Below are 14,710 nucleotides of genomic sequence, written 5' to 3' on the forward strand. Positions count from 1 at the left end.
ACTCATACCAACCCGGCTCTGTGTGATAGAAGTAATTACCTAATGAAAGAAATTCAATCCTGCTGTCACGTTTTTGGCAGCACTGAGGAAGAACTCCCAAGTCCTTTATTTTGTTTTTAGTTCAGCCAATCAGACTTGCAAGTGTTTTTGGATCACTGTTCTGTTGCATAACTCAGGTTTGCTTGAACTGAAGCGATAATGTTCTCATTCAGGATTTTCTGCATTCTGCTAGAGCAAAATTTGTGGCTCCATCCGACGCAACAAATTATCCAGCCTCTGAAGCAGAAAGACAGCCCCGGATTGTCACTCTGCTGTGCTTGGCAGTGTAATGTTCTTTTTCATGAGATGCTATGTTAATTTTGTTTAACAGAATGCACACCTTTCGGTCATTGATGCGATCTTGGTTTGAATTTGGTCGACCAGTAACTTCCTGGGAAGGTTTGCTGTTTGCTTTTGACATCCTGATGATGTCACAAGAAAAGCTGTTAGAAGCTGAAATAAGCCAACAAGGGAAGCAGTTGGTTTACCTTTTAGCAATGACAGAAATCCTAAGCAAACAACCAGAGTTATAATGACACAGTTTAGATGAAACCAGATTCACGTGTTGGAATGGTCCAGTCACAGTCTGAATATGAAATCACGTAGGAATAGATGTTCACACATGCCTTCAAACCAATTGAGATGTACAAAACTGTTTAACGCTTAGCAATTATGCTGTACTTTGCTTAAACCTGTCATATAGTATTCCAATTAAGCTTATATTTCTTTGTGTTGTCCTGCAGATGTATATCATGCTAATTCATAGAAAGATATTTTTTTCTCTTCATTTAAACCTTTTATGTTTTATGTATTTATTTTTTCACGGAAGTGTCATTGTGTCTTCTTCGCATAAAATGTGTAATGTGAATAAACGTTTAATTTCATTTTTCTACCGTGAATGCGCTTTCAAGGTACCGTGTGTACCTTTTTGTCTGTTTAGCAGTTGCGATAATCATCCAGCAGAGGGAGAACAAGAGACCAGAGGCGACGCCCACTACTGTTGTCTAGCAACAGACGTCATCGGGCCTTATCCAGGAAGTAGAAAAACATCAACAATCCTTCCAGGTTGGGCGAAGTGTCGGGGTAGGTTTTAGCGAGGTGGCCTTTCCAGAGCCTGGGTTTTTCCTACGCTCTGCTTTATTTAGCCATTTTTACAGCGAGGGTCCTGTAGCAGCCTAGACATGTCGTTGTTCGGCAAGATATTTGGAGGAGGTGGAAAAGGGGGAAAGGGACCTAGCGCACAGGAGGCGATCCAGAAACTCCGTGAGACGGAGGAGATGCTAACGAAGAAACAGGAATTTTTGGAGAAAAAGATCGAACAGGAGCTGCAGATCGCAAAGAAAAACGGCACAAAAAACAAGAGAGGTAAGACAATGGTGTTATTTCCATCTGCTATCTGACTTCTCGTGGTGAAATATCAGGTCAACCAACACAAGTCAAACGTTAGCCAGCACGTTAGCATTGCTGGCTAACTTTACGTCGCCATCGTAAATGTTGGCTTGCTTTATTTTCTGAGGTCGACATTCAGGAAAGCTGGTTAACTGACAGGCTGGCTTTTTTTTTAATTTATGTTGAGTTCATAATTTGTTCCACTTAACATCGAGGTAGACTCATCTCTCAACATGTACCTGTGATGATATTTGCGGTGAATTAGTGAGTGGCTATTTAAAATCTGTAAAAAATGGTCAAAGGTGTCAATTTGCCAATGAGGACACGAAATCTAAGGGCAAAGGTTGAGAGCTGTCAGGGGGGTGGGCGTGTTTCCACCCGGATCAACACCTCTACCTTCTACGTACACTGTTATAAAGGCTCTCTAATTTTTTTTTTTTTTTTGACACAAGTAACCTTGAAAGTATCAGAAAGCAAGGACAAAAATCTGACTATTGAAAAAAAAACTAAACATGGCAATAGTGTGTAACATTAAGTCACACTTCTGTCAAAGATTTTTAGCATCAGAAACATGTGCTTTCATGTTAGCCTTATGTATTATAGTATTATTACTGTTATTATTGGTCTGTTTATAGATTTGTTTTATCTTAAGATCTCTTACGTGAACTAGGAACTTAAAAAGTCTGAAATTCACGTATCTTTAATTAAGGCTTGAAGGTGGAGAAAATGTGAGCTGGCCTTTACATTAATTCCAGGTCTTACATTTTGACTATTTAATTTCATAAATGTAGGATTTTTTTTCTCGTGGGAGATTGAGTTTGTGCGCGCGCACATCTGCATTGCGTTCTGCGAGTTCTGGAGGTGGTAGAAGATACCGTTAACTTATAGGTTCCATCTTAGCTAACTGCTAATATATCTTTGTTAGCTAGCTAGTATTTATTTATTTATTTATTTATTTATTTATTTATTTATTTATTTTTGCGTCTGTCATGGGTAAGTACAAATTTATTGCGATTTGCCTGGACGACGTTCGTCTTCACCACTGGCTCACGTCTGTTGCTAACCCATCGGAGGCTTTGTGCGCATGCTCTGAAAAAACTTAATAAACCAAAAACTTTTACAGTCGTCTTCGACATTTACATTTGGTCATGATAATGCGGTTACACCTCAATTTTCCCTTTGCAAAACAATAAATGATGTTTCTACTCTATTCTAAGATGTAATTATACGTTGGAGATGATCAACTTATCCCTTTTTAAGTATTCAGATGTATTTATCTAATCTGAATCACATTTTAATTTAACAAATTAGTGTATTAAATAACATCCTGTTGGTCAGTGCAACCAAGAAAAGATTTTAGTTTTAGTGCATTAGTTAAACTGGGAAAAAATAATTTTTTTCAGCATTCCATCTGTGCATCTCTGATCAAAGTTTGTCTAGGTAAAACTGACTGATTCTAATATCTGGTTGACAGATTTATTCGTCTCTCAAAATGCTGAACTCCACTGGCTCATTAACATCTTATTGCCAAGATGATTGTTAAACGAAAGCTCACATTTGGGAGAAGTGTATAATGGAAACAGTACAGTTGATCATCCTGACGTTTCTACCTGACAATAGGAGGAGTTGTAGCTGGCTAACATTTGTTCTGAGTGAAATGAAAAGGTTGCTGCGCTGGCTGACCTGAGTACTTTCAGTGCTTGGCCTCCATTGTAATTATTTCCTGCTCCGGCTCAACAAAGGTTGACACAATGACTCAGCGCAGGATGACGTACAGGTGTTGCAATGCTGTGTGCGAGTACTTCATATTTTCCTGTTTGTCCTTTTTATGACTCCGGGCTAAACATAGGAACACCCTATATTTTTAGATTCTGACTCATTTAGGTTCTAGTAATCATAAGCGTTTGGGTCAGAAAGCAGACTATAGAGCATCACCCCTAGGAACCGACTGGTATTACTCTCTTGAGTGAAAACACCACAGTTTGTGTGTGATTAGAACAAAGAGGTGTAACATGATGATTTAACATTTATTATCTAGATTTTCTCTACAATAAAAAAAAAAATCCTGTCAATAGTGGTGAACAAAGAATGTCTAATGTACAAAGGGGCAGGTGAGGTCATCATCACAATGAGAGTTACTGAGGTTTCATGTGTTATCGTCTAAAATAATGACTCGGCATGATGTTAAACACTGACTAAAGCAGAATGCAAGTTCACATCAAAACTGACCTCAGTCCATGTACTAAAGTACATGGACCTCAAATCTTTTGTAGATTTGAGGGAAATCTACAAAAGAAGAAAAGCCCGCGAGAACTAATCTGTAATCAGATGAAGGAAAATCTTTCATTGAGTACGTGTCTGTTGGCAGGAAGAGATTTTTCTTTATGGTACTTTTCCATAAAGTCTAAATTAGAAGCTGACTTTAACTTTACCACACAAATATCTGTCTCAATTACTTCAATATGTCCTTTCTATTCTAATTGGGTACATTTGGCTTTGGGTAAAACTTCGGAAGTGGTGTTTCTTTTTATTGATAGACCAGGTACGGTGTACACTTACTAAAAGCCAACAATCAGAAAATAATAATACCAGAATGGCGTGTAGAGGTACTGCGCCCAATTTATAGGTAATGGCCATTTATTGTTTGAATACTGCGAATAAAGGCCACAAGTGCCACACAAACCTTCTAAAATGACATTATTTTTTTGAGTATATTTTACACTGGAAATATTGAAAAATATCAACATTTTAATACATTTACTACATGTGGGAACTCCCACATTTAGAAAAAAAAAACAATCTTCTAAAGGAAATTTATAATTTGCTGACAATTAAATCCCAGCATCTGAAAACACATAATTAGTAATCTGGACGTAGATCTAATGTGACGAAATAAAGACCTGTTTCTGTGTAACTCTCGTCAAAATCGGAGAAGACGAGAGAACATCCCGGTCAAGGAAGGTAGATCATGACTTGCTCTTAATAAATGAGAAGTTGCTTCTATTTACAGTCAGAACACGCATGAAAACGTTCATAACAAGTAGAGGTGTGACAAGCAATGATGGGAATAAAATAAACTCTCTTTTGAACTGATCCTTAGCACAGACAGCAATAATTAATCACAAATTTTCCAGAAATGGATATGTCAGCAGCTTATATGTTGATGTTTAACAAAAAAAACCAAAAAAAACAAAGCCGCATCAGCAGCTGCTTCATAAAAAAAAATAAAATAAAAAATACCTTCTTAGGTTGTCTAAGTAAAACTCCTCTGGGAATAAATGATTCCTGATTCTACCACCCGAGAACTGGTTGTGTATTCGTGTGTGTGTGCCTCTGCCGGTCCTGACGCCTCTCTGCGCTCTGTTTGCCCTCAGCGGCGCTGCAGGCTTTGAAAAGAAAGAAGCGGTACGAGAAGCAGCTGGCCCAGATCGACGGCACGCTGTCAACCATCGAGTTCCAGAGGGAGGCGCTGGAAAACGCCAACACCAACACGGAAGTGCTCAAAAACATGGGCTTCGCCGCCAAGGCCATGAAGTCTGCCCATGAAAACATGTAAGAGAAAACGCAGCGATTCATGGCCTAATTAATGAATTCCTTCTGAGATGAAATGAGATGAGCTGTTATTGTTATTCCCACCACATCGAGATTTTATTTTGCTTTTTGTTGTTTTTTTGTTGTTGTTCTTTTACCTTTTTTGTGAACGGACCTTCTTTTCTTGTCGTCGCGTCAGGGACATCGACAAGGTGGACGACCTGATGCAGGACATTACCGAGCAGCAGGAGCTGGCTCAGGAAATCTCCGACGCCATTTCTAAACCCGTTGGGTTCGGAGAGGAGTTTGACGAGGTGAGTCGGTTCGTCCGGTGAGGCAGAACTCGGAGGGAACCGTTTCACCAGCCAACACGGAGCCGAACGGAGTTGAACCCTGTTTCCTGTGGCGTTGCTCTGTCTCGGTTTGGCCTTGAATATAAACGCACTTATTCATGGAGTAATTCAACATAGCTGAAGGTATTCAGTCACCAGGATGCTCTGAATGGGTTCTTTCTCACTGAGCTGACCTGAAGAATCCTGGTTCAGGAGTTTCACTCAACATTTCCCTGTTTTAGAACCAGGTTTAAACTCAGTTTGATGCTCTTGGTTTTTTTTTGTTGTTTTTTTTTTAAACACTGCCGTTGCGCTCACTTTCACCCTTTTTCCGTGTTTGGTTTAACTTTTGGATTAAATCTCATGCGACTTGGCGGGAGGCAGCGTTGGTTTTAATCTTTGCTGTTGGTCCCGTTTGTAAGGATGAGCTACTGGCAGAGCTGGACGAGCTGGAACAAGAGGAGCTGGACAAAAACCTGCTGGAGATCGGTGGACCGGAGAACGCGCCCCTCCCCAACGTGCCTTCTACTTCATTACCTTCTAAACCTGGTGAGTCTTCTTTTATTTAATCTTTAGTTAAATACGGTTATGATTCAGGCTTGTTCGTCCGGCTTCAAATCTAGAAAGGAAGCAGTTTCTGTTCGTCTGATGTCTCCCGTCGTTTATCGTTGCATTGGATTTTATTTAGGGGTGTCAGTGTTAAAGGGGGGGGGGCTGACTACCTGTACCCTTTCCAAATATTCAAAAGGCCATCGCTGGACTCATCATTGTTCTTTCGTATTAAAATCCCAATGAATGCTGATTCCAATGGAAGAAAATCCGGAAAGAGTTGAAAACTTCCAGAAACCGTACAGAATTGTTGCAGTCACGTCTCGAGCTGCGACTTTGAACAACAGAGCTGGTTTTCATATGCCTAATTTATTTATTTATTTATTTTATTTTACCTCGTAGCCAAGAAAGAAGAAGACGAGGACGACATGGAGGACCTGCAGCGCTGGGCAGAAGCGATGTAAACGCAGCCTCCCGTCTGAACCTGCGTCTGATTGGTGGGGGAAGAGGAAGGAACGACGAGGAATTGGATAGAATGAACTGATCGGATGTTGAGTGTTTTCTGTGTGTCTGAGGAGAGTTGACGTTGTGTAACACTACAATTAAGCAACAATGCTGTACTTTTTTTTTTTTTTCCACTCTCTTTTTTTTTAAAATCATTATTATTATCATTTTGTCCCCTAAAGGAACGTGAAAACCCGGGTTCCTACTGAGCCGGTCGGGTCTCAGTGTCACCTAGTTGTTTTTACTCTTGATTTAAGAAACAACAACAAAAAAAACCCTTAACTGTCCCGTAACCAGGTAGAGGCATTTTATTGGAAGCAGCGTTTGACTGGCGCGCCAAGATGTTCAGAACATCTCGGGCTGATGGGAGAATTTTCACAGAAGCTAAATCCATAAAGATCTTGTTCCAACGTTTGTGTTTGTGTTGCTCACTCCCTGATTATTTTTTTGTTTCCTTAACTCCCTTTGCTTTGTTTTGGGTTTCTTTTTTATTATTATTATTACTCCTAAACTAGAAGCATGCAGTGGGCGAGGATTCTCCAGAATCTGTGTGTGGGTTTGCAAGAACCGTAACCTCTTTATTTTGTCTGAAGCTGCGGGGCTCTGACCCTCCTCTTTACCTCCTGTCATCGTTTTTAGCCCCAGAAGGCGTCCTCGCCATTGGCTCTCCTTATTTGGTGTAAATATCTCAAATGTATCTCTTTTTCATATGCTGTGTCGAGAGGTTTTCGGCCGAGGTCGTGTGAAGCATGCAGAGAGAAGGGAAGTCACGACACGGATCACACCGCACGGCTTGAGACGAGAGATGTTAAACCTAACACTTTTCATCCTGCTCTGTCTGTCTTTGTCCTTCTCATAAGGGTTTTGTTTCAAATTGTATATTGTTAAAAAATAATAATAGTTATAATAAACTATTGTCACACATTATTGGTTGCATTGAGATGGAAGTTCTGATTAGTCGATCCACAACATCTGCTTTTTGGAGGGGTTTTTTAAGTCACAACTCACTTTTTTTTTTTTTTTTACATTAAATACAAAGGAATAAAAAAAAAACAAAGACAGATGGGAAAGCATGTTTGCATTTCTATGTTTTATTTATCCAGATGAAAATATTATTTGCAGAATCATTAAAAGTTTACAATTCCTTCACTGTTGTGGAAGATTAATCTTTATCAAAGGGTCACAATCACACAATACCTAAAATAGAGAAGAAATAAATCTCCCCGGTTGCAAGATACGGCTAAATAAGCACCGCTGAATGGTTAATGGAGCGCATTTATTCACACACACATTTATATAAATCAGGGGTATGCTTGGGATTAAGTGCCTTGCCCAGTGGCAATATGTGCATAGCGGGAGGAAGTTGGAGTCAAACCCGAAGCTTTCCAATTGCAAGGCTACATCTCTTCCCACTGTCGCCCCTTTTTTTGCCTGTCATTTTGAAGCTTGAGACAAAATGAGGCAACCAGAGGTCAACTCCGAAAAGACCTGAAGATTGTCAAAGTGCAAGAAAAGTCTAACCTCTTGCACAAGTAGCGATAATATTTTAGGGTTTACCTGAACTTACCTAATTTTGGTTTTGGTGTTTGAAATGATCACACACTGTTTGTTCTTGGGTAACTGAATGAATGCCTCTTTAATGGAACGTCACTTATACAATTACTTTAAAGCGTTTTGTGATTCACGGTTTCAAAAAGAAATCATCAGTCTACTGGCCTCTCTGGAAATTTGCGACACCAAAAAGTTACTGATTTTATGCCATGTTTGTACACAGTAACAGAAATTATTTTACTAATGTGAATTATAGAACATTAATAGGCAGTCTTATTTATCAGCGGATAAGAACTGATGCACTGTGGGTTTAATATTTCCTGGAGCCAATGACTCTATGTTAAAGGCAAGGAAGTCGACTGTCACGTCATGATTTTCAAATACTTGAATATTGCTTATTTTGCTAAAAATACTAATATAATACAACTCACATGATTTGGGCCTATGAGTTTTATATGAAGTACAATGTTTGCAAAGCAAACATTTATTTATTTCTCTTCCATCTCTCGATCTCTCGCTCCACAGGCGGATTGGTGCAGAGTCAGCAGTGAAGTGGGGACTGTACCGGTCTGTCGTGGTGAAGAGAGAGCTGAGACAAAAAGCAAAAAGTAATTGATTTACCAGTCTGTCTATGTTTCTACTCTTATCTATGATCATGAGTTTTGGGTCATGACCGAAAGAATGAAGTCAAGGCTTACAATCAACCAAAGTTTTCCCCGTAGGGTGTCTGGGCTTTTCCTTAGAGATAGGGTGAGGAGCTCAGTCATGAGCTTCTCGACTCAAGAGTAGAGAAGCTGCTCCTTCATGTCATGAGGAGCCAGTTGAAGTGGCTCGGGCAACTGGTTAGGATGCCTCCTGGACGCCTTTGAGGTGAGATGAGGTTTTCTGGGCACGTCCAACCAGGAGGAGGCCCTAGGGGAGATCCAGGACAGGCTAGAGGGACTACATTTCACTGCTGACCTGGGAACGCCTTGGAATTTCCTCAGAGGAGCTGGAGAGGGAAATCTGGACCTTCCTTCTTAGGCTGCTGACCCAGCGACTGCGAAGATGGATGGATGGATGGATGGATGGATGGATGGGCTGATTTTTTTTCTATGAACTGATGGGTAGAAAGTAATTGTCTGGAAATGGCAATATTCAGCACAGGGAAACGAAGATAAATCAATGCCATCCGTCCATAAATCTATTTATCTTCTTTACTCATAGCTCTGCTGACCCGATAACAATCAAATCCTGAACACACAGGAACGCTGTGTAACGTTTTGATCTTGAACGCTCCTCTCTCTCTCTCTCTCTCTTGCCGTGACGTCAGGGTTTGGCGACTTCGCACATGCGCACCGATGCCCAGCGCTGATGCAAGAAATATCCCTGAGCAGACGTGTGGAAGTGATCAGGGGATAAGAAAAGTTGACTAAATTTTCTGTCTTTCAGACCGCAAACATGTCGGGAGACGAGGTAAGAGAGCCCAGACCACTCGGTCTTCCGTCAGTGTGGGTGCGGGAGCTTCGCAGGAATCAGATGGTTGATTAATCGGACCTTATCGATGACTTTGGGCCTCGGCAATGTTGCTCCCCTCCCTGTCCGCGGAAGCTCACACATGGCTGGTGCAAAGTGGGCTAGCAGAGGGCCTACTGGTCACACTCATGTTTGCCTTAGAAAAAAGAAAAACCAGCGAAATACGCTGCTGAGCTGGGGTTTATCGCACCGAGTGGGTGACTACAATTAATTTTAGCTAATAAATCCGCCGTGTCGTTACCATTGTATCGCTCAAACTGAGCGGGTAAAGAGGCTAGCTAAGCAGAAGCGGTGCTGCTAGCCCTTCATTTCTAACAGCTACACAGATTTAGCTCAGTTTGACTTGACTAAAACAGACAAAATCAGTGTACCAGCTGTTAATGCACTGGGTCAAAACTGAGTCAATAGCAAGTTACCTTTACATTCTTGCCGCTCAACGCTTTCTTAGTGCCTTTAGCGCTAGATTGTGACAATCTTGAAACTTTTACGGATTCGTTTGCCTCCATTTATTCCACCTGTTTATTCATCTCTCCATCCACCCATCTGTTCATCATTTATTTTTCTATTCCTACGTCCCTCCATCCAGCAGCTAACTGCCTGTCAATCTTTCAATTCATTCAAACGTCCGTCCATCTCTTTGTTTTTGTAGAGTCTGTACTTTATGACTGAGTAGAAATAGCCTATCTGCCGGTTATGAATACTCAACTTTATTATTTATGCCATAAAAACGTTCTTTAAAAAATGAGCTCTGGAAATTTAAGTCTGAAATACTAAGGATATTTGAAATAAAGTGACATGTGACAAGGTGTGTAGCCCCGCTGGCTTTTATATCGATAGTCAAAGGCATGAAAACTCGAAATCCCAAGATTTCTTTTGGATGTTTTTTTTTTGTGCCTAATTTGGTTCCCCTCCACTTTTCAGATGATTTTCGACCCCAACATGACCAAGAAGAAGAAAAAGAAGAAGAAGCCCTTCATGCTGGATGAGGAAGGAGGAGAGGGCGTGGGAGGAGAAGAGGCTAAAGAGGTGGAAGTCAAGGAGGCCGAGCCAGAGGTCGGGGAGGACAAGGAGGTGGATATAGATGAAGATGAAGGCAGGAAAAAAGGTTTGAAAGAAGGTTGCTTTATGTTTCACAGCTGTATGCAACAGTCCTCTTCATGAAACATACATTTGGCTGTTTTTTAGTTTTTTAGCTGGGTTTGTTTATCATTCTAGAACTATCCGATGATTGGAACGACCTGAACTTCTTCAACCAGAAGAAAAAGAAGAAGAAACCGAAGAGGAATTTTGGGGTGGAGAACGATATAGAAGAAGGATTAAAGGTCAGGCACTAATAAACTGCTTTTTACCTCCTTCTTTTTCTTTCCTTCTTCTTTTATTTAATTTTACTTGTTCTCACTCTGCATTTAAATTAAGTTTTACTTCTCACTGATTTAAAAACCAGGAGCTGAAAATTGAAGGGGAGGAAACCGAGGCGCCGGAGGAGGACAACCTAGATTTGATGCTTCCCAGCAAAAAAAAGAAGTCGAAGAAAGTCGACTTCGACGAGGGAGAGGCTTTGGAAAAAGACGACGGTACAGACGACAGCAGCTTTCCTTCAATTATGACGACTTAACGCAGGCTGCTCGGTGTTACAAGGTTTGCACATTGTGTCTGCAGCTCTGGAAGACGACGAGAGCAAGAATAATGACGGAATTTCGTTCATTTCCTCCTCGGGTCCAGCGTGGGCTGGCACGGAAAGAGACTACACGTATGACGAGGTAAGACGGCACAGGAACTAAACGACACGGGCGATTGCTTCGCTGGGCTTCGCATCAATCCCTTCCTTCAAAGCAAACATGTTACAGCAGCGGGGAAGGAGCGCCTCCGAAATCAGGCTCAGTCTGAACGCTGCAGACAACAGAACGCTGAGATGAAATGCAGAAGAGCGTGGAAGGACAATCAAATAGTGTGGCTGGATGATGGCAGCATCAGCTCGCAGCTAAAAGCAGAAGTGCAGTACTTTAACACAAAAAGACGTTGAGTGCACGCAGCACCGCCTAGAAAAGAGTAACGCAGCCGAAAGTAAAAGTGCTGAGCGAGGAGGCCTTCCTTCAGGAAAGAAAAATAACCTGGGTACACATAATCACTCCATGAAAGACGTGCTGAAAGAGGCATGTCACAATAAGGAATAAATTAATTAAAAGTTGTTGGTTTTTTTTTCTGTCTTTCTACCATAAATTTGGAAAGTCTTCAGTCTTTTGCGTTGGTCCCACCTAGTCCTGTTGTTTTTTTTTTTAGACGGACAATTTTATCTACAGAGACTTCATAATAATTGTTTTGCTTATTTCGGCTCTTTGAAATGTCTGCCAGTTCCAGTGGTTAAATATTAATTAGAATTTAAAGCTTATTAATCTTTGAGAGCGTGGTCCTGCATTACTCTTCTATTAAAATGGTCTCAAAACAACAATATTATTGTTTATCGCAGTAACTTTTGGGACGATTTATCGTCTGACAAAATTAGTTATAGTGACAGGCCTGTGCAGAAACACTTTCTATCGAATACCTTCTACTGGAAAGATGAACATAAGGGGTACGCACAGTCAGTAGCAACATTATTTCCGTCAGCTTCTTTCTGAGTGGTGTCTAAGACAGAGACACTAATAAAAACAGAAGTATTCAGCTGGAAATGCTTTCCATGGAGAAAAACACGATCAAATTACGCAGTCTTAATGACTGCAACATCTCAGTCTGTGGCTTTTTTTTTTCTAGGAAAAGCACAGAACTGAAACCAGTTCTCTACTCCACAAGTAAAAAAAAATCAGCTGTTATGATGCTTATCAACAAATGTTTGAGGTGTTTTTTTGTTGTCGTTTTCATTTTCTCCCAGCTCCTAAACAGAGTTTTCAACATCATGAGGGAGAAAAATCCTGACATGGTGGCTGGGGAGAAGAGGAAGTTTGTGATGAAGCCCCCTCAGGTGGTCCGAGTGGGAACCAAGAAAACGTCCTTTGTCAACTTCACAGATATCTGTAAACTGTGAGTCCTCGTCGTTTTTACCTCACTGACCCAGACTGGTGAACATCCCATGAAAGGCCTCATGCTTCTGCCTTCTTCCTCCCAGGTTGCATCGTCAGCCTAAACATCTTCTTGCTTTTCTGCTGGCTGAGCTGGGAACAAGGTATGTGGTGTTCACCTTGTTAAAAATTCTCAACAAACACTGGTGTGTTTGTGTGGATTGATAACATTTGTATCTTTTTGTCTGTTAACAGCGGCTCTATAGATGGAAATAACCAACTTGTGATCAAAGGCAGATTTCAACAGAAACAGATAGAAAATGTGTTGAGAAGATATATCAGTAAGTCGGAAGCGCCTCTATTTACGATTGAACTAACTTGAATCGTATTTCATTTGCAAATGTAAGCAACTGTGAAGCTACAGTGGTATTGGATTATGGGTAATGTAGTCTCAAGGTTGTCTGTTTTTGGCTCTAGTGGCCTTTATTTGAAGGTGCTAAGACAGTAATGTAGGTAAAGAGAGCAGCAAACGTCACCATGCCGGGAATCGAACCTGGGACGTCCGAATCGAGAGCTAAGGCCTCCTTATGTGTGTTTCTTAACCTCTGCGCCACCACAGCACCCCTTAGTATTTACCTCTTTGTCAGTTTCTTATCTTGTTTAATGAAGCTCTATGTGACCTGAAGTCCTAAATGTTGTTGTTGTTTTTTTTCAATATTGTTTTCCTTCCTGCAGAGGAATACGTGACATGTCACACCTGCCGCTCCCCAGAGACCATCTTGCAGAAGGACACTCGTCTTTACTTTCTGCAGTGCGAGACGTGCCACTCCCGCTGCTCCGTCGCTAGCATCAAGACTGGCTTCCAGGCTGTGACGGGCAAGAGGGCGCAGCTCCGCGCCAAAGCCAACTGAAAGGCCAAGAAACCTGGTCCCACTCCCATCCTCCCTCTTCTAACGACCTCTTTTTCCCTGAAGCTGGGGTCGAGACGCCCTCATTGATTTGCTTAAAGAACTCTCTGAATCGAACTGCGGGAGTTTGGCTGTTGTTTAGTTGTCATTTGCCTGTACAGGCCGGTGGGAGAGTGAGAGATGCATCTAAAAGCAACAGCAAAAGGTTCAGGTGCTGTAAAACAGGTGATGTTCACCAGGAAACATCATTGGGTTGAATGAATTTGTTTTGTTGTTTAGCCCACGAATCCTCTGGCTCTTAGAACTTTTTATTTTTTCCCCATTTGCTGTGATTTCTTTTTGTTCAAGAAAAGCCTGATTGACCGCAGCTTGAATTCTTTCTTTTCTCTCCCACTTCAGAGGAAGACGAAAGGTTACATTTACACCACAGCCAGTCGCATTGTGTTAAAACTACACAGAGTTTTGATGTCTTTCTATATATTCTTCGGCCCATAGCGAGACTGAAAGCCATTGCAGTTTGTATTTTGGCCCAAGTCACAAAATCGTTCAGGTTTCTGTGCAGCTTCCCAATTTAACAAATGACCTAAGCGACAGGACTATAATTGATTTATAGTTTATGCCAAACTTGTGAAAATTTGTTTTAATCTGGCTTCCTAATGGCTTTACTGTCAAAAGTAAAAAATTAAAACGTTTTGGGCTCAAAAAAAAAAAAAGAAATTGTGATGAACATGGCTGTTTTGAGGTTGTAACAGAGAAACTAAAACAGTACTTTTGTTGCGTTGAGGATTTCTAAAGATTAGATCTATGTTTTTATCAACCTGATTTGAGCAATTTGAAATTAAAATTTTGAGAAAAAAAAAAGTTGACTGACTTGGGTTTGTAGCAAAATAAAAAAATGTCAAGGTTTCTTATTGCAGCTTGATATTTTAAGAATTGGTTCATAGTTTTACTCCATAATTTAGCCAGAATATAAAGTCAGTTTGTGTACTGCAGACCACGTGATGTTGGTTCTGCTTTTCTATAAGCCTAATGTGGATTAGGTCCGACTAGTCAATTTAAAGCCGGGTTTTTACAGAAATAAAATGTTCTCTCTCTCCTCGTCATTACTTTTTTTTTTTTATTGTGTCGTATATATTTAAAATGGCTGCAAGTCAAAAGAGGGCAACTTACTTTTTTGGGGTAACATTTAACATATTGGCATTGGGGTATGAATGACACCAATCTAAAGACCAGAAATCAATTCAGGAACAAGTCATTGCATCAGTGTTCATAACACCTTACTGTTGGAATTTTATGTTATAAATCAACACTGTGAAACTGGGAGCAGGGAGAAAATTATTAATGTTCTAAGTCCAAAATGTGATTTGCCTTTATCTTCACAATTTTGTTAATGCTT

The 14,710-nt window shown here is 40.7% G+C and overlaps 2 protein-coding genes across 2 annotated transcripts; both read left to right on the forward strand.

Annotated features, from left to right (window-relative positions):
- The first annotated feature begins 1,045 nt into the window (after nucleotides 1-1,045).
- Nucleotides 1,046-7,493, forward strand: LOC122840033 (charged multivesicular body protein 4b). Its single transcript, XM_044132151.1, has 5 exons — nucleotides 1,046-1,404; nucleotides 4,803-4,980; nucleotides 5,159-5,273; nucleotides 5,714-5,840; nucleotides 6,243-7,493. The coding sequence occupies exons 1-5, from the start codon at nucleotides 1,221-1,223 to the stop codon at nucleotides 6,302-6,304; spliced, it is 666 nt and encodes a 221-aa protein (XP_043988086.1). The 5' UTR covers nucleotides 1,046-1,220; the 3' UTR covers nucleotides 6,305-7,493.
- Nucleotides 7,494-9,195: 1,702 nt separating this feature from the next.
- eif2s2 (eukaryotic translation initiation factor 2, subunit 2 beta) lies at nucleotides 9,196-14,417 on the forward strand. Its single transcript, XM_044132173.1, has 9 exons — nucleotides 9,196-9,350; nucleotides 10,332-10,515; nucleotides 10,626-10,732; nucleotides 10,855-10,984; nucleotides 11,070-11,170; nucleotides 12,280-12,428; nucleotides 12,514-12,570; nucleotides 12,662-12,747; nucleotides 13,142-14,417. Exons 1-9 carry the CDS (start codon nucleotides 9,336-9,338, stop codon nucleotides 13,315-13,317), a joined length of 1,005 nt encoding a protein of 334 aa, XP_043988108.1. The 5' UTR covers nucleotides 9,196-9,335; the 3' UTR covers nucleotides 13,318-14,417.
- The last annotated feature ends 293 nt before the right edge of the window (nucleotides 14,418-14,710 follow it).

Source organism: Gambusia affinis, linkage group LG01 (genome assembly GCF_019740435.1).
Source record: "Gambusia affinis linkage group LG01, SWU_Gaff_1.0, whole genome shotgun sequence".
NCBI classification, from domain to species: Eukaryota; Metazoa; Chordata; class Actinopteri; order Cyprinodontiformes; family Poeciliidae; genus Gambusia; species Gambusia affinis.